The sequence below is a fragment of the Scomber scombrus genome, chromosome 23, assembly GCF_963691925.1.
Source record: "Scomber scombrus chromosome 23, fScoSco1.1, whole genome shotgun sequence".
NCBI lineage: Eukaryota > Metazoa > Chordata > Actinopteri > Scombriformes > Scombridae > Scomber > Scomber scombrus.
In genome coordinates this window covers 18728706-18748660 of record NC_084992.1, presented here as the reverse complement: position 1 = coordinate 18748660, position 19955 = coordinate 18728706, and the positions used below count along the sequence as shown (strand labels likewise).

At 37.3% G+C, this 19955-nt stretch overlaps 3 protein-coding genes across 3 annotated transcripts; all 3 read right to left on the bottom strand.

The window, feature by feature from the left end:
- Positions 1 to 1574: 1574 nt before the first annotated feature.
- LOC134005458 (immunoglobulin kappa light chain-like) lies at positions 1575 to 3080 on the bottom strand. The gene is made up of 5 exons (XM_062444361.1): positions 3026 to 3080; positions 2208 to 2918; positions 1957 to 2082; positions 1832 to 1875; positions 1575 to 1694 (listed from the first exon to the last, which is right to left on the bottom strand). Exons 1-5 carry the CDS (start codon positions 3078 to 3080, stop codon positions 1575 to 1577), a joined length of 1056 nt encoding a protein of 351 aa, XP_062300345.1.
- A 7065-nt stretch (positions 3081 to 10145) lies between these two features.
- On the bottom strand, positions 10146 to 11640 carry LOC134005760 (uncharacterized). The gene is made up of 5 exons (XM_062444750.1): positions 11586 to 11640; positions 10759 to 11466; positions 10519 to 10644; positions 10390 to 10433; positions 10146 to 10265 (listed from the first exon to the last, which is right to left on the bottom strand). Exons 1-5 carry the CDS (start codon positions 11638 to 11640, stop codon positions 10146 to 10148), a joined length of 1053 nt encoding a protein of 350 aa, XP_062300734.1.
- Positions 11641 to 16739: 5099 nt separating this feature from the next.
- Positions 16740 to 18858, bottom strand: LOC134006245 (uncharacterized). Its single transcript, XM_062445333.1, has 5 exons — positions 18804 to 18858; positions 17987 to 18679; positions 17120 to 17242; positions 16985 to 17028; positions 16740 to 16859 (listed from the first exon to the last, which is right to left on the bottom strand). The coding sequence occupies exons 1-5, from the start codon at positions 18856 to 18858 to the stop codon at positions 16740 to 16742; spliced, it is 1035 nt and encodes a 344-aa protein (XP_062301317.1).
- Positions 18859 to 19955: the final 1097 nt, after the last annotated feature.

The window sequence follows — 19955 nt, the reverse complement described above, 5'->3', positions numbered from 1 at the left end:
CACTTTAAAGTTGTGGTTAATTTTTTTTTGTTTCAAACATGAAAGCGTCCATTTAATGTGTTTTGTCCAACTTTTATAGTCTTGAGGTGACATTAACAGCAACATGCGGTACAATGGAGTTCAGTTGATCATAATTATGTCAAGTTAACTAACATGCAAGCATCATAATTTAGTGACTACCTGTTAAATACATTAAAAGTATAACATGCCAATCACACGTTCCAAGTGTCATTTAATGAGATTTTTTACATACTATATTTTCTTTTTTTTTCAACTATTGAGTTTGAGTTGACCATATTAGAAGTGTCTGATCTATGATAAAATCAGTTGGCTTTCACTGCAGAGGCATCCTGCTCGAAACCACACATACACAAAGACAAAAAGTGCAGACGGTCCTTGATGTGCACATGTTCTGCAACTACTAATCTATTTCTGCCATGACTTTACATGTTCACTCACCGAGCACTTTATTTATAACAGCTGTGCGATCTAATGCAATCCAATACATCAGGTCTGCCATACATTCTACTTTGATAAAGCTTTTACATTTTCAGTTTAGTTGGCATTCTCTTAATTTTAAGTAATGTTTATTATTGAGGTCATAGTGGTTAGCGTTGGTATACTGGAGTGCATTATACTGATAAATGTTACTTATATTTTTTCCAGCCCACTAACCTACATAAGGCTGGGTCTTATATCTGGGTGACACTGTGCCTGAATGCCACCAGTGTAGACACACTTTCAGGCTAGCTGACTGTGTTGCCTGTGCCCAGGACAAGATTATCTTTGCTCTCTGTCTCCCCTCATCTCTAACACAGCTACCAGACTCAACAGAGAGGATGTTTTTTGTCAGGCTTTTATACAAACTAATGGATGTTAAAATGAAAGCTAGGTGGAAGGCTGGTAACCTTAATGGTTGCGCTGTGTGTTTAATTGTCTTACCTAGCTCTACATTTATGTCAGCGGCCACTTCACGTCTTTTTAAATATCTGTCCATGAAGTCCCTTACACCTCTATTATTATCTTCTCTTTTTCAACTTTCTTCTCTGCGCAACTGACTTTTGCCGACTGGCTGTTTTGATGGGGCACCTTACCTGTGGTGTGACAGGCCAAAGCATTTTTTCGTCGAGGGAAACTGAAAATGTTTTCGATCAGTATGTCAGGGAAAATTAGAAAGATAATATTTAACAGCTTTTATTTGACGTAAATACTTTGAATAGGCCTATTTTGACAAATTATTCAAGCAGATGATTTAACCATTAGAGGGCCCAGCTCTGGTTTCCCCCCATGACCCAGGGCCCAGGACAACAGACCCGATAGACTTTATGGCAGAGCATTAGCTTGCACAGGTGTTCCTAATAAAGTGCTCAGTGACTGTACAGCTTCAAAAATAACTGGTTGAGTCAGCAAAACTCTGAGAATTATGGAACGTTTTTAAAATAGAAGTGTAACACTTCATGCTGCTTCCTCCTATGGGTCATTAGAAAATGATCTCAGCATTGTTATGGGTTTGTTAGAAACACTATAAAAGATATATCTTAGTACATTACAACACATATAAAACATGTACCGCTCTACTGCTTTACACTTGAGTAAACACATTCAGTGTCGGTGCTGTTCTTCTGTTTTCTAGATCTGTTGACCTTGTGTTCCTTTAAAGCTGCGTAATGGATGTTTTCTTCATTTTGGTGACCCTGATCATAAAATATAAAACAATAACACAATGCATGAGAGAAATACAAATAAATTCCCAAAAATGCTTCACAAAAAAATGTTTGAATTGTAATATAATAATTTATCTAAAATTAGAAAGGAAAAAACCCCACCATACCTTTGCATTTGTTGCTGAGGAAGCTGAAAATCTCGCATTAGACTCTGTGAAAGATTGAAAAGTGAGCTTACTATAATGCCAAGTTCAGTGACACACTGTCAACTGCAAAGAATAGCATATCATACCTTTGCACTGGCAGCTGTTTCTTTTAAAGATAACACAAACTGACAAAGCCAGTAAAACAACCAGGATGGTGGTGAACGCTAAAGCTCCACTCAAGAAATACACCAAGACAAGAGAGTCCACCTCATCTGCAGAGAGTCAGACACCAGAAATTAGAAAACTTTTAGCTGTTATTTTGAGTTTAAATATGGAGTTACACACTTATAAAAAAGAGACAAAAAAAAGACAACCTCTGTTAGAAAAAGTTACTTACGCTCAACGTCCAGCTTGGTCCCGTCTCCAAACAGTATCTGTCCACATGAGGTGACAGCACAGTAGTAGGTCCCAGCATGAGAAAGATTCAGACTCTTCATCGGTAAGTTGTAGACACACGTGTGTGTTTGTGTGTTGGTGTTCCTCTCACACTGATCATTCCTGCCTCCATGTGTGTAAATGAGTCCTGGATGAGATTCTTCAGAGTTTTTGAACCAGTAAACACTGTATTCTCCATCATCACAGGTCCCAGTGTGTACTGTACAGTTCAGAGTCACAGAGCCTCCTGGCTGGATGCTCTCAGATGCCGACTGATGCACCAAAGCTTGGATGTTTAAACCTGAACCCTTAACATTGACTGTTATGCCCTCTGCAAATTCAAACTTGTATGAATAGCTGCTGGCACAGAAGTAAATAGCTGAGTCTGAAATCTGCAAATCTGTGATCTTCAAGTGATTTCTACCAGTTTCAGTATCCAATGTGAAACGTGGACTGTTCTTCAATTCATTATGAAAAGTACCATTTCTTTCATACTTGTAAAAGGTAGAGATGAGCCTTGGGATCTGTCCTGGAGTTTGCTTATACCAGTAAAACCTTGCTGCAACATCACCTTCATAGAAACATTGCAACGTCAAGCTGTCCCCGGTATTAACAGACAGAAAACCTTTGTCTTGACGGACAGATGAGGAGAATTTCAGATCAGTCATCTGAGCTGAAGTAAAAAGAAAAGACAAAGCAAATTCACATTAAAAACACGTAGATAAAGGAGTGACCATACATTTTAAATGACACAAACTGGATTCATAAAACAAAACTCACCTATTTTCCCCAAGAACAGACATGTCAGATAGCAAACCAACTTTGGAGATGTCATCGTGTTCAAATGGCTTGAGTGAGAGGAATCTTGATCTTTTCTTTACTCCTCACAGAGAGGACTGTTTTTGATTGGCCAACCAGATGTGACTCTATGTCCTATTAAGGGAAACTTGATCACATGTTCACTGTCAACTATACAACCAAAGTTGGGCTTTGAAAAGACACACTTGGTGAGAGGCATATGAAAAATGGCTCCTTTACTTGGTTATAAAACAATTAAATATAAATGACCACATCCTCACTCATGTAACACAACATTGATCTCACTAATGGACAATATTCACTAAACATGTTTAGTTCATGTTTCTTTAAAAGTACAAACAAGACTAACAAAATATGAATATAAGGATAAAAGGCTTCTGTTGCTTGGAAATGCTTGTTGTCCAATAGGTGGCTCAGTGACGTGGGCTATTAGTTAGTACTTATTAACCTTATTAACCTAATCCCTAAAAGTTATAATCCTTAATATTTTCATGAAATTGAACACCATTTTAGCTATAGTTGACATTTTTGCATAGTTGTTCAATTGTATTTGCAGTCTTAATAATTACCTCACATTAAAGTCGTTTTCATTGCTACTGGCGGGGTCCTCCATTCCTTGTGGTCAATAGTGTTCCATTAGTTTATTGGCTTTGCATTCAATGCCACTGAATTTCAGGTTGTGTTGTTCTCCTCTGCTCTGCTATAGTAGTAGTAATACACCAGGTATTACTACTACTATTCAGTTTATCTTATCTGGTCCCGTACTGGATCGAGGTGGCGTCCTTACTTACGAAGGATTCATAGAAAACAATGCAGTTTGTAATCCAGCGTTTGTAATTTGATTTAATTGAAATCAGTCTGTTTATTGTTCATCCTACTAACTAACTAACTAACTAACTAACTAACTAACTAACTAACAAGTTTTAAGTTAGCCAAAAGATTTGTGGTTTATTAAATGTTCTGCAGTCACAGGAAACATAATGTATTTGTCATCAGGGTTAACCTGACATTGGTTGTTTATCAAAACTGCATCTGCAACACATAAGTTGTAAATATTGTAGTGGAAAAAGAAGGAGCAACAATAGTGAGTTGTATTAAGAGGTGCAGGCAGGCGGCTGCACACCTACTTAGCGAGGTAATTCTTTATATTCATTGTTCCCTGCTGTTATATAGAAAAGTAAAAGCATTAAATCACATCACGACTTCTCATGGCTTGATGGGGAAAAGAAAATTTGGCAGCTCTGCTAACAAATAGATCAGTTGCTCCTAATTTGTATTTCTGACTAAGTAGAAGCTGAAGGAGTGTTTGTTGCCCCCAGAATTCATGGACCCGTAGTATTAAACTAAACTTGCTCTTTATATCAGTAAGCATGGGTAATGCTTAATCAACCAGAATTAAAATCTTTAATCAGAACTTTAAAGTTCCTTTTAGCACTGACTAATTAGTTAGTGTTTTGCTGTTTAACACTGGCTAACTAGTTAGTGTTTTGCCATTTAGCACTGGCTAAGTAGTTAGCTTGTTGCCGTTTACTGTAGCACAAACTAACTCTAACAGCAGCTTTACAAATGTGTAGCAGATAATGTTTACTGTTTTTACAATGTTAGTTTAGCGTGTTAGCATTTTGACATAATTTACTGATAAGCACTGTATACATAGTTATAACTTTTCGACAAAAAAATAGTGATATTTTAGTCTGGATCAAAGTGATAGACAATAATGAAAAAACAGAAGGTTGACATTCAATTTTAACCTTGTGTGGTTTGGTTTCAGTTTCAGTTTTGATATTTTGCATTTTCTTGTAAAAATTATGTGACTTTGACAAACAATAATGCAGACTTGATGTTCACTGTTCAAGTACACTTAGGTCTAAAACAAGTTAAACTACTGGTGGTTCTGTAATACCATGAACAATATGGAGATGGTGTTAATTGTAATGTTTTCACAGGCAAACATTTCACAGGTTCAAGTTGTCGACAATGTTTCCTAACCACAAAGCAACAATGTTGGTTATATGAGGGATATTTTCAGCTGCAACTTTGGCCCTTATTGGTTTTCCAGACTGGTTAATAAAGTTTTAGGTTTTCTACATACTGTTTAGAGTAACATTGAAGACACTGACACAAAATAGCAAAACATTGACACAAAATACCCCATGTAAACATTGTACCCCCATTTTAAAACTCAAATCACTTAAACAACATGATTATTTATCAATCTCTTCCTGTGGCAGTCAGTTAAAACTAAGTCTTTGCAATTACAGTAGAATGGCCGCAAGAGGGCGCGGGCGCTCTCGAGTGTAGCATCTCACATGCAGTGACTGTTCTTCCGGGCACAGAAGAAGTCAGAGGTCAGAGGTTATGACAACCAGTGTGCCGCGAAAATATTGAACCGTCAGTGATGTGTTGTATATGTATTTCTGCACAGTGTTTCGACTTGAGCTAATTCTACTTGCTAAATCATACGCTATGTGTTAGCTCAGTCTGTGTGTTCGTTAAATGAAAGGATAGGAGAAGATGAGCGGTCTCACAGGCTATTTTATTTAGCAGTAAATGAATAAAACATACAGAGCTCTGGGTCGAGATCTTCCTGTCCCTGATGAACAACAGTGTGTGTCAGTTCATGAAGTCCGACTCCTATCCTTTCCCTGACCCATTTTATACAAAAATACAGAATCTTGATGCAATGTGTGAGGTGTGGTCGTCTCCTGATTGGCTGTTGATCTGACTCCATCCTCCATCTTCTCACAGTCCAGGATATGTGACCTTCCTGTGACCTCCTTAAACAGGCGCAATAGTGACTTCCATGTGACCCCCTTCTTCTGAAACTACACAATCACCAGACCTCCTGTGGGGGTTTTATGGTTAGTTCTGCATCGTTTAACAAAGGATGGTCAGGGCTCTGACTGAATGTTTGACCCCGCTCTCCTGTTAATAATAAACCTTTAACCTATGCAAGTGGGACGTGTCAACATCAAGAATCTACCTATTTAATTACACTTCAGGGTAAACTGTCTTCATGCATTCTTATTACACAACAAGCTTACTGCTTTCAAATTGTTACACATAGGACCACATATTTATATGAAACAAACAACAAAGTAATTAATCCCCTTATCTGATATTTTAGCAGTGGCCAATTCATAGCATATATCTACAATTGGTATGTATTGTTGGATGACAGAAATAATTGATACATTGTCTAAGACAGTGTTGTGATGTGAGAGAAAGGGGAAATATTAATGTTTGGGGGCGGAAGTTGTGTGTTTACTTTGAATGAAAGATCGGCAACCAACGCTAATGTTAGCATGCTAGCTGTTAACGTCCGTGACTGTAAATAGCCGTCTCAGTTGATTTCTGTACAGTGCTAAGTGCTAATGTTAAACTCTAGCAGCTCGTCTGTTGAGCAATTTTGATATTATTTTGATAATATTTCTATTCAGTGTTAAAAACACAATACATTGGGTCAGTTAGACAGCCAAGTAAGACCTGTAGTGTTATGTTATGCTGTAGGTGTCACTGCTTTATTAGGAGGAAATGTGATGTCAGGTTCGTCTATGTTATGTTGTGTTTTGTTAACTTGACAGCATATTTGAAGTGTGTTGAAATTCCCTTATGCGAATATGGGATATAAATGTTGTTTACAGTTTCAGGTGCCATATAAATGCTTTATACAGTTTCAATTTCTGTGCATATGACATAGTGAACATATTAGTTCAGTGCCAATTATATGTAAGATTTCAGTATTTTAATGACAGAAGAAGTCAGAGGTTATGACAACCAGTGTGCTGCGAAAATATTTAACCATCACTGATGTGTTGTATATGCATTTCTGCACAGGACCTCATATGAACAACCACAATAAATGTGTTGCACCTTGAAGATGTCGTTCTTTTAAGAAGCGTAACACAACATTAATCTATGTTATGCTGGTGGTATTTACAGTAGCAGGATGGTGAAGGTAAGACTGACTCATAATAAACTGCAATTTAGTGGCTTATTGATGCAATTTTAATAGTTTTTGGACAACAGTAGAGGTCTATGTTGGATTTCCAAACATTAAATAATATCATATTTATAATTATTATGTCTGTTAGAGGAAAAGTTGGCCAAGTCTGGTTTTAAAGATGTAGATTCTGTGTAGGGCTGAAACGATTACTCGAATTATTCAAATAATTTGATTACAAAAAAGGATCAAGGCAGTTATTCATCAATCGAAGCTTTGTTTAATTCATTTCACTCGTTTATATGACCTGCTCTGCTTGTGTTTTACACGGATGGTTATAACTGACGCACATAGCGTCACTGGCTATGTCGCGGAGCAGTTTACTAGAGAATGAAAACTACAAAGTCTGTACGGCATCTAGTTGGGGGCGACACACACACACACACATACACCAAAAACGATCATTTTTTATCGCTTATTTGCCCTCTTATTCTTTTTCTAACGTCACCGTGTGGATCATTAAGCTTGTTGTTCTAGTTAGTGAACTATCAATTTCTACCTGCTAATGAGATTTCAGTCAGCCAGTCAGCAGTAGGAGATGAGGAGAGGAGCAGGGAGAGGTTGATCTCAGGTGTCTACACTGAAAGCCTGGGGTAGGAGGACCGGGGCAATCTAGTGCACTTAATTTGTATGGTAGCCTAGTGATGCAAAAATTAAAATCAGTCACACTAAAAGTAAGTAAGCTGATGTATTTGTACAATTGAATATTCAGACCAAAAAGACTTTGTCTAAGTTATAAATCTTAAATATGTCTTGTTTCAAAGTCATTTGACTTTACTGTATTATTATTTTCATTTATTTGTTTCAGAAGGTACTGAAGTCAAATGCAATAAATGGGTTTAGTTTCGATTTTAAAAAGGAATGTCCAGGAATAAGACCCACTTGTTCATTTTCAGAGACATGTCTTTTTTGTCCTTTTTCTAATTTTAACTATTGCTATTTAATAAGGCAAAATAATGTATTTGATTACTTGAATAATCAATGACATAATCGATAAAATAATCGATTACAAAAATAATTGATTAGAAATGTAAAAATACTTTAATACATGAATCCATTGATTTGTGGGTTTGGTTCCCTCATTTGAATATCACATTCCAGGCTTTGATGTGATTTGTTCTCTGACAGAATCTGTACCATTTTGATGTTGTTGATTACAATGATGTCAGTAATGTTGATGATGTAATTTCTACATTCTATATGCTTTTAACTGGCAGATTCTCATTTGGTATCTCATTTGGTATCTGATTGCTCAATACGATCTCAAAACTAATAAAATCGGGGGAAACAATTTTTTGTCATTTTCCGTTGTGCAACGTTGTATAGAAACAGTCTGCAAAAAGCCGTGCATGCGTATTTCCGTCCCTCCTCCACATCATGCATTGTACAGCTGCCAACACTCCCGTTTTCCCGGATTTCTCCCGTATTTCAGACCCATCTCCCGCTGCCCTCCCATTCGCAATAAATATTGACAAAAAATGTTTAGACTGCGGAACATTCATGATTTGTGCATATACATGGTCTAAGGAAGTTTTCAATTTGTCCACAGTGTAAGAACAAACTCAGGTATGAATATAGTTCTGCTCAAAACATTTGTACACACAATGTAAGCACATATTTGTGCATAAACACTGTTTGTGAATGAGGCCTGTTTGTAACTAACCACCCGTGATTGTTTTTTAAAAATCATGGGCAATTGAATGGCCCATCCTATTCTGTAAGTTTACATTTTCCTATAACATCTGTGATTTAAGGCTTCACAAACATATTCATGTATCAGTGTATCACAGAAGCTTGTCATGTAGCGCCATTGAATTTTTCCACTCTTTACAGACAACACTTAGCATGGTCAGGGCTGTATTAACAACTCTTCTCTTTTCTTTGTTCTCTATTTGCATCTAACTGTTTTGGTTAGTTGTTGCTGTATGATTAGACACACAAACTGGGGGTGAGCCTCATCTCTTCTCAGCTCATGAAATCACCTCTATTAAGCATTGTAAATATTGTAAGGCAAAGGCAGAATGTTTTGCTTATATATCATCCAAATGTATTACTACTGCACAGAATTCATGCAAGTTAATGCATTTCTTTTAAAAGATCACATTCAAGTTAGCATTAAAAAGATAACATTGTTTCCTTTATTGAGATTGTAACATTACAACATGTGGCTATTCTAATTCATTAGGACTGTGGGTGTGATTTGCACAGATGTGATTAACAGTGGCTTGGCAAAAAACAAAAAAACAACCAATGTCAGATTCTGATACAAATTTAGCCAAAGTCTGATAGGGACAGAAATCTGTCACTCCTCACCATGTTACCACCAAGCCACGGAAAACTACTAAGAGGTGGGCGGACAAAACCGCTCAGAGAGAAATCTCTCAATTGAAATAACAAAAAAATATGACAGAAAACATTTACAAAACATTCATATCGGGTCCCTTTGCTCATAATAGAAAACTGATTGACCAAATGGGTTTTCAGGGCCTTTATGTGCCACTACATGTGCAGATGTGCTTGTTCTAAAAGCTAGTACATGATTATAAAAACTTTCAACCTTGTTCCTCAAGTGGCAATATTAAGGTTTTGATTTGCCCTGAAGTATCATATGGAAAATATCTGTCTATCGTATCTATCTTTTCCATTCTGTGAACAAAATGTAAATAGTACAATTTAACATCAACAACAGTAAATCTAGTTTGTCACATAATTTTGCTTAGGGTTAGCCAAAGTGCATTAATATAGTTCTGTCTCACTTACAGTACACTTGTTCTGAAGACCAGCTTTAAAAATAGGTAATGGATTTGTTAAATATTTAATTTGGTTGGTGGATAGAACATTTACATTTTTTTGTTTTAATTCGACATAAATGTATTACTACTTCAATCAGACACCAAACTACAATTTGGTGTTAAAAAAGTACAACTAGTGCAATCAATTAATCTCTGGGAATTATGGCTGTTCCAAGAAATTCACAAGAAAAATATGCTTATATCATGATCTCAGTGCCTTTAGTTATTACAAAACACTCATAAAGGCATGTCTTGTTACAAAGCAACAAATTAAACATGGACAGCTTTACTGCTTTACACTTGAGTACACACATTCAGTGTCGGTGCTGTTCTTCTGTCTTCTAGATCTGCTGACCTTGTGTTTCTTTAAGGCTGCGTAATGGATGTTTTCTTCATTTTGGTCACCCTAATCATAAAATATAAAATGGTAAAACACAATAAAAATGGTCCCAAAAAGTAGTTGTGCTGAAGATGTTTGAATGGTAATATTATAGTTTATGGGGAAAAAAAGAAAAGAAAAAAAAACATACCTCTGCATTTGTGGTTGATGAAGCTGAAAATCTTGCATGAGACTCTGAAAGATTGAAAATTGAGCTTACTATAATGCCAAGTACAGTGAATTCAACCGCAAAGTCAACTGCAAAAATAGCATATCACACCTTTGCACTGGCAGCTGTTTTTTTTGATGATAACACAAACTGACAAAGCCAGTAAAACAACCAGGATGATGGTGAACGCTAAAGCTCCACTCAAGAAATACACCAAGACAAGAGAGTCCACCTCATCTGCAGAGAGTCAGACACCAGAAATTAGAAAGCTTTTAGCTGTTATTTTGAGTTTAAATATGAAGTTACACACTTATAAAAAAGAGACAAACTCTGTTAGAAAAAGTTACTTACTGCAAACATCCAGCTTGGTCCCGTTTCCAAACAGTATCTGTCCACATGAGGCGACAGCACAGTAGTAGGTCCCAGCATGAGAACGATTCAGACTCTTCATCGGCAAGTTGTAGACACAGGTGTGTGTTTGTGTGTTGGTGTTCCTCTCACACTGATCATTCCTGCCTCCATGTGTGTAAATGAGTCCTGGATGAGATTCTTCAGAGTTTTTGAACCAGTAAACACTGTGTTCTCCATCATCACAGGTCCCAGTGTGTACTGTACAGTTCAGAGTCACAGAGCCTCCTGGCTGGATGCTCTCAGATGCCGACTGATGGACCAAAGCTTGGATGTTTAAACCTGAACCCTTTACACTTACAGTCATGCCCTCTACAAATTCGATCATTAATGAAGCCCTTCTTGCGCAGTAGTAAGTAGCTGAGTCTGAGAAGTGCAAATCTGAGATCGTCAAGTGATTTTTACCACTTGCAGTATCCAATTTGAAGCGTGGATTGTGTCCAAATTCATCATGAAAAGTACCATTTCTATTAAACACATATAGGGTGGACATGAGCCTTGGTTTCTGTCCAAGAGTTTGCTTATACCAGTAAAGCCTTGTTGCAGAGTCATCTTTGTAGAAACATTGTAAAGTCAAACTTCCACCAGCATTAGCGGATATAAAACTACTTTCTTGTTGAGATGAGGAAGTTTTGTCATTAGTTGCTTGAGCTGATGTGAAATAAAAGACAAACAAAATTAAGAATGAGTTTAAATGACAAAATTCTGCAAAATGAATACATAAATACTTGAAACATTTGTACAAGTTCTTGTTACAAAACACCACTCACCCATTTTCCCCAAGAACAGACATGCAAGACACAGAACAAGGTTCGGAGATGTCATCGTGTTCATATTGCTGTGTTGAATGAAAAGATTCTCTATACTTCTCCTCTGTTTAGAGACAAGGCTGCAGTTGATTGGCCAAACAAGTCACATTGAATGTCCTTATTAGGAAACATAAACACATGCTTACTGACACCTGCACTGTACACTTTTTCTTTAAATAGAATCACATGTTGAGACGTATAGCAAGAACATAATGGTGCATAATGTTGACGTTAGGATTTTAATCACATTAAAACTGGTTTTCTTTATATACAGTAAACACACTAGTGACATTATAGTGTAATGATATAATGAAACCCATTTCTGCTCACACTGAAAGTACTCATAATGTTGAGCACATTGACAGGCTGGCATGATACATGTGATATAAATATATAAACTTCCTTTTCCAATTAAACTATTCAATGCTTCAAGCCCCACAAAGAAGCATATTTTGTATGTTAGAGAGCGAACATCTTTACATCATGCTGACAACAACATAGCCTGATGTAAAGCATGGGAGTAAAGGTCAGCAGGTCTCAGTACTGACTGAAAGGCAGATAGATCCGACTGTACATATACTAGTAGAGCACCAGATTTCTTGAATTGATGCCACCTGTTGGCAGAGGTTGGCTTTCCATTGATGCAGTCTCAGCTTAATGAGTCAGGTCAAACCTTAGACTGTATATAAAATGGACGTAACATCTGTGACGTCACCCATTGTTTTGTGGACTGCTGCTTGGAAGCAAATAGTATCGGATCTGAGCAGAGCCATCTTGAAAATTTCAGGTGCATGCTGGGTAAAAAAAAAACACGGATTCTACTTATATGAGCATCAGGAGGAGCATGAGGTGCCCTCCTGAACCTGTGAACCCATCAACCTGTCAATCACAACGTAGCCACGCCCTAATGCATACCCTGCTTTATCATCAAATATAAAGTCAGGGAGGCCAACATTTCACAAATGAACATCATACTGCATTGAAGAAGGCTTTAAACTAGCGATTGAGACCATAAACACATTTTGAAAACGTTTATTGAGGTTATAAATCAAGTGAGAAGTTGCTGAATTCTCCATTGACTTGTATAGAGACGGAAGTCCTTTTGACACCAAAACGGTCGCCCCCTGGTGGCCTTGTGATAGAATGCAGTTTTAAGTTACTTCCGCGTTCGCATCATTTCAGAGGACCAGAACTCCCCGCCTGGGTCAAACATAGAAAAGAGTGCTGATAGTCAAAACAAAATCTTCCTCTTCCATTTCACTTTGGTACAAAAATGAAGAGTATATACAGCTGGCAGCAATATTATTCCAAAATGAAAAGAAAACATGACCAACTACAGTTTCAGTTGACAGTAACGTTTTTACTAGGGGTGTAACGATATGCCAGTCAATACATCAATTGAATGAGCAACGAGCCAATACCTCAATGCTAAATGAAAACATAGATCAGACGTCAATCATTTAAGATGCGCTTTTATTTTGAAATTCCCCTGGCACGTATGTCTCCGCCCAAGCTCACACACCGCCAACAAAATGGCACCATGGCAACGGCCATCTTGAGCAGCTTTTTTCCACAAAAACTAAAAACCACAACTGTAAAAGAGCAGGGTTATAGAGACAGTCTATCATCAGATGCTGCAGACATCACGTTACTGTAAACTGAGACACACAGAAACACCTGAAATGTGCTGCCGCTCGTCTTTTGTCCTGCCTTTTTTTTCTACGCAGCACAGTAGACACCACAGTTTTAAAAGAGAAGCACAAATCCTGCTTTAATGTATACGAATAGTGACTTAGTGTTCTTTCACTTTTCTTTTATAGACTGTGAAAAAATTGTGTGGTAGAAGTGAACATTCCAGTGCAGTTCCCAATGTTGGTGGATCCAAGCAAAAGTCTGCATGCTGCAGCTCCTAATGAAGGTCATTAGGAGCTGCAGCATGCAGACTTTTTTCTTGCTTTTACAGATTTTGTTATTTGCTTAGCTCCTGCTTTCTTACTATGGATGTGTGCGTCCACCACTCAATTTTTATAGGATGCAAAAACATTTTAAAGCTTTATATCAAAAAAATGTGGCACTTTAGAGTGAACAGGAGGTCTATTTTTTAAATGTCTGGTTGAGTTCAGATATAAAAATGTCAAATGATATTTTAGAAGCATTTTGTGATTTGATTTGAATGGAAGTGATTGTGATAAATCAGCTGTGATATCGTCTCATATCGATTTCTGCCTCCTGAATCGAATTCGTATCGTGACAGACTTTGTGATATTGGCAAACATTGAATCGTTGTTCATTGAATCTATATAATATTGTATTGTGAAGAAACTTGTGATTTACACCCCTACTTTTTACCGGGGGTGGCTGTAGCAATTTGGTAAAGTGGGTTTGCCATTAATTACAAGGTTGCTTCAGCCAAAGCCAACAACTCCTCCAAATTAAAGGTTCTGTACATAGAAATCCCTTCTTATTAGCAACATCTGTGGTGTTAAGCTTGTATGCTTGCACTGTGACTGGGAAGCAACAAGCTGTGTCCAGGGACCAACAGGCTATGTCCGGCAAGCAAAGTGCTGTGGCCCCAGAGCACATGCTTATTACTACCAAACCAAATGAAATGTGTTGTGATCGACAGCGTCAGTTAGCCATCTCATGAACTGGTGGGCTAACATCTGCAGCTTATATTGTTGCGTTGTGTCATTATGCCGGTTGTTTGTTGACAGTGGGAAAGAGGATAGGCCCTCGGCAAAATCATCACATCCTTTGAATTTTCACAAAAAAAAGCAGCATGGATCATTCAAATAGTCGGAGAAGGTCTATTTTTTAAAGTTACATTAATATCCATTCAAGCATTGTCAATAAGGAAGATTAATACATGTAAATTGTTTCAAAATACATATCAAACCTTTAAATGACAAAAGACATTGTTTGACCATGCACTACACATGGGAATTGTTTCTTATCTGATGTGACTATACTTGGATGAGATGGTGTAGGTGACCCTACTTGAGATTGCTTGTTTAGCTCAGTGCATTTACAGTCTATGTTTGCCATATATGAAATAATGATACTAATAATGCTAAGGCTAATGCTAATGAAAAAAATTGAACATCCGTTTCCTTAAGAGAGTCTTTCAGTACAAGTCAATGCTGAACAAAACTTTTTATGTAACTTAATCTTACAATTAACTTTCATGAAATTATACTGAAATAGAGACAGCTATGTTTAAACTGCAGAGGTACTGATTTGTCAATTACAATGTAGCCACACCCTAATGCATACCCTACTTTATTGTCTGGGGTTTGGGTTAAAGTTACTGCTACTTCCTTAAAGGTATGTGACCTTTATGGTCATGACTACAATAATAACCATGGGGTTAAGGTTAGAGGACGATTGTAGTTGTGTTTTTTTTTAAACTTTCCAGACTCATGTTTAGAAACAGGAAATGAAGAGCAGCCTGTTGTGGCAAAGCCCACAGTTTGGTTAATACCTCAATTCACCTCTCCCCCTCTGTATGTGGAAACTTTTATATGCCATCTGACATGCACCACTGCTGCAAGTCTTAATTACTATGGCCACTAAATGGCATCATTGACTCAAACTTAACTTTATAATGTTTATTTTCCTTGGGAAGACAGTCTAGCCAATGTATGTGTATGCCAAAATCTACAGGGGTGGGGATAAATAATATGAATAAAAAGAACTTCCTACATTTCCACACTACATAACTAACCTCTTGGATAAAGACAGCAAACAGCTATTTGCATAAATCAAGATTAGTTAGATTGACGGTGCTATGAAAGCCAAGAATGCATCAAGAACATGCCAACAATGGCTATTGAATATTTGAAATTATATTCATAAAAACATTATATAACCTAAAATGGTAGTAGGTTGAAGGCTACTAAACAATCTTCAAAGTCAAACAAGGACAAACTGTTTATATAAATCAAATAAAATTGAAAGACATCACCTATCTGTCTGTCTGTCTGTCTGTCTGTCTGTCTGTCTGTCTGTCTGTCTGTCTGTCTGTCTGTCTGTCCGTCCGTCCGTCCGTCCGTCCGTCCGTCCGTCCGTCCGTCCGTCCGTCCGTCCGTCCGTCCGTCCGTCCGTCCGTCCGTCCGTCCGTCCGTCCGTCCGTCCGTCCGTCCGTCCGTCCGTCCGTCCGTCTGTCCGTCCTTCCGTCAGTTTATTCTTAAAAAGACAGACTTTGCTGTAGTAGAACCATAACTTAAATCCCCATAATTGAGTAATGGGGCTATGTTTGCTCCACTGTTCAGGTCCCAAGGAGATGGAGGCCAGAAAGGGGGGAGCACTATGAAATGCAGAATATGATGGCCTAGAAAGAGATTCATGACATTTTTGACTTACTTTATCGGTAATTTTAGACTTATAAATACGGTTTATGTTAATGTACAAGGTGTAACTGCTGTTAGGAGAACCTCCTAACAGAAACCTCCAATATATAATACAAAGTAAACAGATATGGATGCCTCATATCAGTCAAAGTTCACATAAAAATCATAACTTGATTCAATGCAAATTTAAAGGTTATAGTACTCTTTACCATCCACATACAGCATATTTGTAACCTTCACACACACAATTCATATCATACTGCTTTAAGTGATCTAATGCTCTGAATGTGAACACAAACATTGTCTCAAAGTCAAAGTGTTCCATGATTACATTTATTTTATCATTACTGACACAAAATATTCATCTAAATGCACAATGCACATAATAAGGTTAAAACTCATTCAGAAAGAATAGATAATGCCACTTTTTCCCTTCATCATCCTCACACAGTAGGCGGTTGTAATGCGTAAATAAATCACAATATACTTTTATAATCACAAAAAAAACATGCTTTAGGATCAAAGATGCATATTTAATTTTTTTAAAGAAAACAAAGTAACAGCAGAGACATCATGTAGACATTAAAGCACACTGACAAGCAACAAAGAGAGTAGAGCTTCCTGAAAATGCCAATTACTAAATCCAACCAAAGCACAGATTACAACATTTGACGATGCATGATGCAAATATTTATCTTAAGACCTTTACCTTACACTACAGTAGACCATAAAATAGCTCAATAAAGTGTCACCATACCAGTAAGTTCTACATCTTTACACTGGCGTACACACATTCACTATTGGTGTTGTTCCTCGCTTTTCTTGATCTGTTTGCCGCGTTGGCACTTACAACAGCATAATGAAGGTTGTCTGTGTCTTGAGAACCCTGCCAATAAAATGTGTAATAGTGAATTAAAGTATGATTAAAACAATGTCTACAACATGATTATTTGCAGTGCTATAAAAATGTGCTTAAAAGACAATGCAACTGTTAATTAAACCCGCATTCACCTCTGCATCTGCTGTGGACGGAGCTGCAAATCCATGTTGAGGCACTGATTATGAAACAGAGAATGCTCTTTTATTCAAAAGACAAAATTCCATGAATATAAGCTGTCATTAACAAGTGGTATCAATTGTCGGTACCTGACTGGCAGCTGTTTCTCTTGTTCATCTTGTACATTGAGAAAGCCAATAAAACACTGAGGATGGTGGTGAACACCAAAGCTCCACTCAAGAAATACACCAAGACAAGAGAGTCTACCTCATCTGCAGAGAGTCAGAAATAAGAAAATTAACTTTCAGCATGCAGTGTTGGGAATGTTCACTTTCTACATGAACTAGTTCAAAGTTCAGTTCACAAATTTTGAAATGAACTAGTTCAGTTTCATAGTTCATAATTCAAAATGTTGAACTAAGTTCACAGTTCCAAAAAAATGAACTAGTTCATAGTTCTTTTTTTTCAATATGTTGCTGCGAGCTATTATTTTTCAAAATTATTGTCACAGTCCATATAGAACCACAGACAGCAATTATTTTATCAGTTTTAACACTGAAACTATGCGTCAGATTTCAAAATAGTTTTAAGTAATCATAGGAAGATGCCGTATTAATGGTGGAGGCAGAGTCTGAGGTAGTGCTGCTCGGTGCTGCTGCCTTCATTTGTTTTTGCCTCCATGCTTCGTATTTTGATGGCACATGCGGCGGTGCGACTCTGTGGTGGCTGGTGTTGCCAGATTGGGTGTTTTTTCCGCTACATATTAAGGCCTGTTTACGGTGCGTTTTAGCTGGGTTTTCTCCTGGAAGGCTCTATGGAAATCTGGCACTCTCTTGAACGAAGTTAAACTGTGAAAGAGCGCCGTTCACAAACGCCAGAATGAACGCGTTCACAATAACGTTCATCAGGTAGAAATACGGCACAACACTGTCAGCATGTCTTCAGTTTTTATCCAAAGCTTGATGAAAGTCTAAGACTATATCAGATGGGACAGTGTCTCCTAATGAGTTACTTACGCTCAAAGTCCAGCTTGGTCCCGTCTCCAAACAGTATCTGTCCACATGAGGCGACAGCACAGTAGTAGGTCCCAGCATGAGAAGGATTCAGAGGCTTCATCGGCAAATTGTAGACACAGGTGTGTGTTTGTGTGTTGGTGTCCGTATTACACTGATCATTCCTGCCTCCATGTGTGTAAATGAGTCCTGGATGAGATTCTTCAGAGTATTTGAACCAGTAAACACTGTGTTCTCCATCATCACAGGTCCCAGTGTGTACTGTACAGTTCAGAGTCACAGAGCCTCCTGACTGGATGCTCTCAGATGCTGACTGATGCATCAAAGCTGAGCCCTTTACATGGATAGTAGTGTCCACCAAAAATTCTAAAATGCTTATATAGCAACTAACACAGTAGTAAGTAGCTGAGTCTGAAATGTCCAAATTTGTGATTGTCAAGTGATTTTTACCACTTGTAGTATCTAGTTTGAAACGTGGATTATTCTTGAATTCATCATGAAAAGTGCCATTTTTACTAAACACATATAGGGTGGACATGAGCCTTGGTGTCTGTCCGAGAGTTTGCTTATACCAGTAAACCCTTGATCCATAATCATCTTTGTAGAAACATTGTAAAGTCAAACTTCCACCAACATTCGTGGATACAAAACTGCTTTCTTGGTGAAATGAGGAAGATTTCTCATTAGTTGCTTGAGCTGATGTGAAATAAAAGACAAAAAAAATTAAGAATGAGTTTAAATGACAAAATTCTGCAAAATCTGCATATAAAAAAAATATTTACAACATTTGTACAAGTTCTTGTTACAAAACACCACTCACCCATTTCCCCCAAGAACAGACATGCCAGACACAGAACAAGGTTCGGAGATGTCATTGTGTTCAAATCGCTGTGTTGAATGGAAATAATCTCTATACTTCTCCTCTCTTTAGAGACAAGGGTGCAGTTGATTGGCCAAACAAGTCACATTGCATGGCCTTATTAGGAAACATGATCACACATTCACTAAAACCTGCACTGTACACTTTTTTTTTTCTTTAAATAGAATCACATGTTGAGAGGTATAGCAAGAACATAATGGATCGTAATGTTGGCATTAGATTTTGAATCACATAAAAATGATCTTTATGTGATTATGTGTAAACACTAGTATCAAAATAGTATAAAAATATGATTGAACCCATTTCTGCTCAAACTGAAAGTACTCATCATGTTGAGCACATTAACAGGCTGGCATGATACTTTACTAACTACAGGACTATTTACCAGATGCAGTCAGTATTCAACAACCTATTTCTATGACTTGTGATCTCTAAATAAGAAATTGGTTTATTGTAAAGTAGGTTTGCACACACAAACATTTGCTTTGGTGTTGTGGTATATAACAATCAAATAGAAGGCAAGAGAAAACACTATTACAAAAAAAGGTAAAAAATAAATACATAAACACTCCTTTTTGAATTAATATTTTCAATGCTTTGAGCCTCACAAAGAAGCATATTTTGTATGTTAAAGTGCAAACACCTCCACATCATGCTGACAACAACATAACCTGCTGTAAAGCATGGGAGTAAAGGTCAGCAGGTCTCAGAGTACTGACTGAAATGGAAAGAAAACATGACCAACTTTAGTTGCAGTTGACAGTAACTCATTACTGGGGGTAGCTTCAGCAAATTTGGTAAAGTAGGTTTTTTTTTTTTTAAACCTCTTTTTATTGAGAAATATAGGTTACAAACAGAGACACATCAGTACAGTTACATGAGTTTTTCTTTTTTCTTACACACAAAAAACACCCCCCTCCCATCCCACCCCGACTGGACCAAAAAAAACAACCAAACAATACAGACAGTTATAATGGAAAAACATACTTGAAATTGCAACATGAATGCACAAGTATGATTTCTGTGAAGGATGGCACACTTTCAAAACATGACAACCATTATGGATTACTATAGTCAGGTTTTTATAGTATA

What these genes read in the sequence shown, in the direction of transcription:
- LOC134005458 (XM_062444361.1), bottom strand. Translation starts at nt 3,080, where the DNA reads ATGACATCTCCAAAGTTGGTTTGCTATCTGACATGTCTGTTCTTGGGG. An exon ending in TCTGTTCTTGGGGAAAATAG is followed by an intron (nt 2,919 to 3,025) that starts GTGAGTTTTGTT and finishes TTTTTACTTCAG; the next exon opens with CTCAGATGACTGATCTGAAA. An exon ending in AAACAGCTGCCAGTGCAAAG is followed by an intron (nt 1,876 to 1,956) that starts GTATGATATGCT and finishes AATCTTTCACAG; the next exon opens with AGTCTAATGCGAGATTTTCA.
- LOC134006245 (XM_062445333.1), bottom strand. Translation starts at nt 18,858, where the DNA reads ATGACATCTCCGAACCTTGTTCTGTGTCTGGCATGTCTGTTCTTGGGG. An exon ending in TCTGTTCTTGGGGGAAATGG is followed by an intron (nt 18,680 to 18,803) that starts GTGAGTGGTGTT and finishes ATTTCACATCAG; the next exon opens with CTCAAGCAACTAATGAGAAA. An exon ending in CGTCCACAGCAGATGCAGAG is followed by an intron (nt 16,860 to 16,984) that starts GTGAATGCGGGT and finishes TTTTATTGGCAG; the next exon opens with GGTTCTCAAGACACAGACAA.
- LOC134005760 (XM_062444750.1), bottom strand. Translation starts at nt 11,640, where the DNA reads ATGACATCTCCGAACCTTGTTCTGTGTCTTGCATGTCTGTTCTTGGGG. An exon ending in AAACAGCTGCCAGTGCAAAG is followed by an intron (nt 10,434 to 10,518) that starts GTGTGATATGCT and finishes TCAATCTTTCAG; the next exon opens with AGTCTCATGCAAGATTTTCA. An exon ending in CATCAACCACAAATGCAGAG is followed by an intron (nt 10,266 to 10,389) that starts GTATGTTTTTTT and finishes TTTTATGATTAG; the next exon opens with GGTGACCAAAATGAAGAAAA.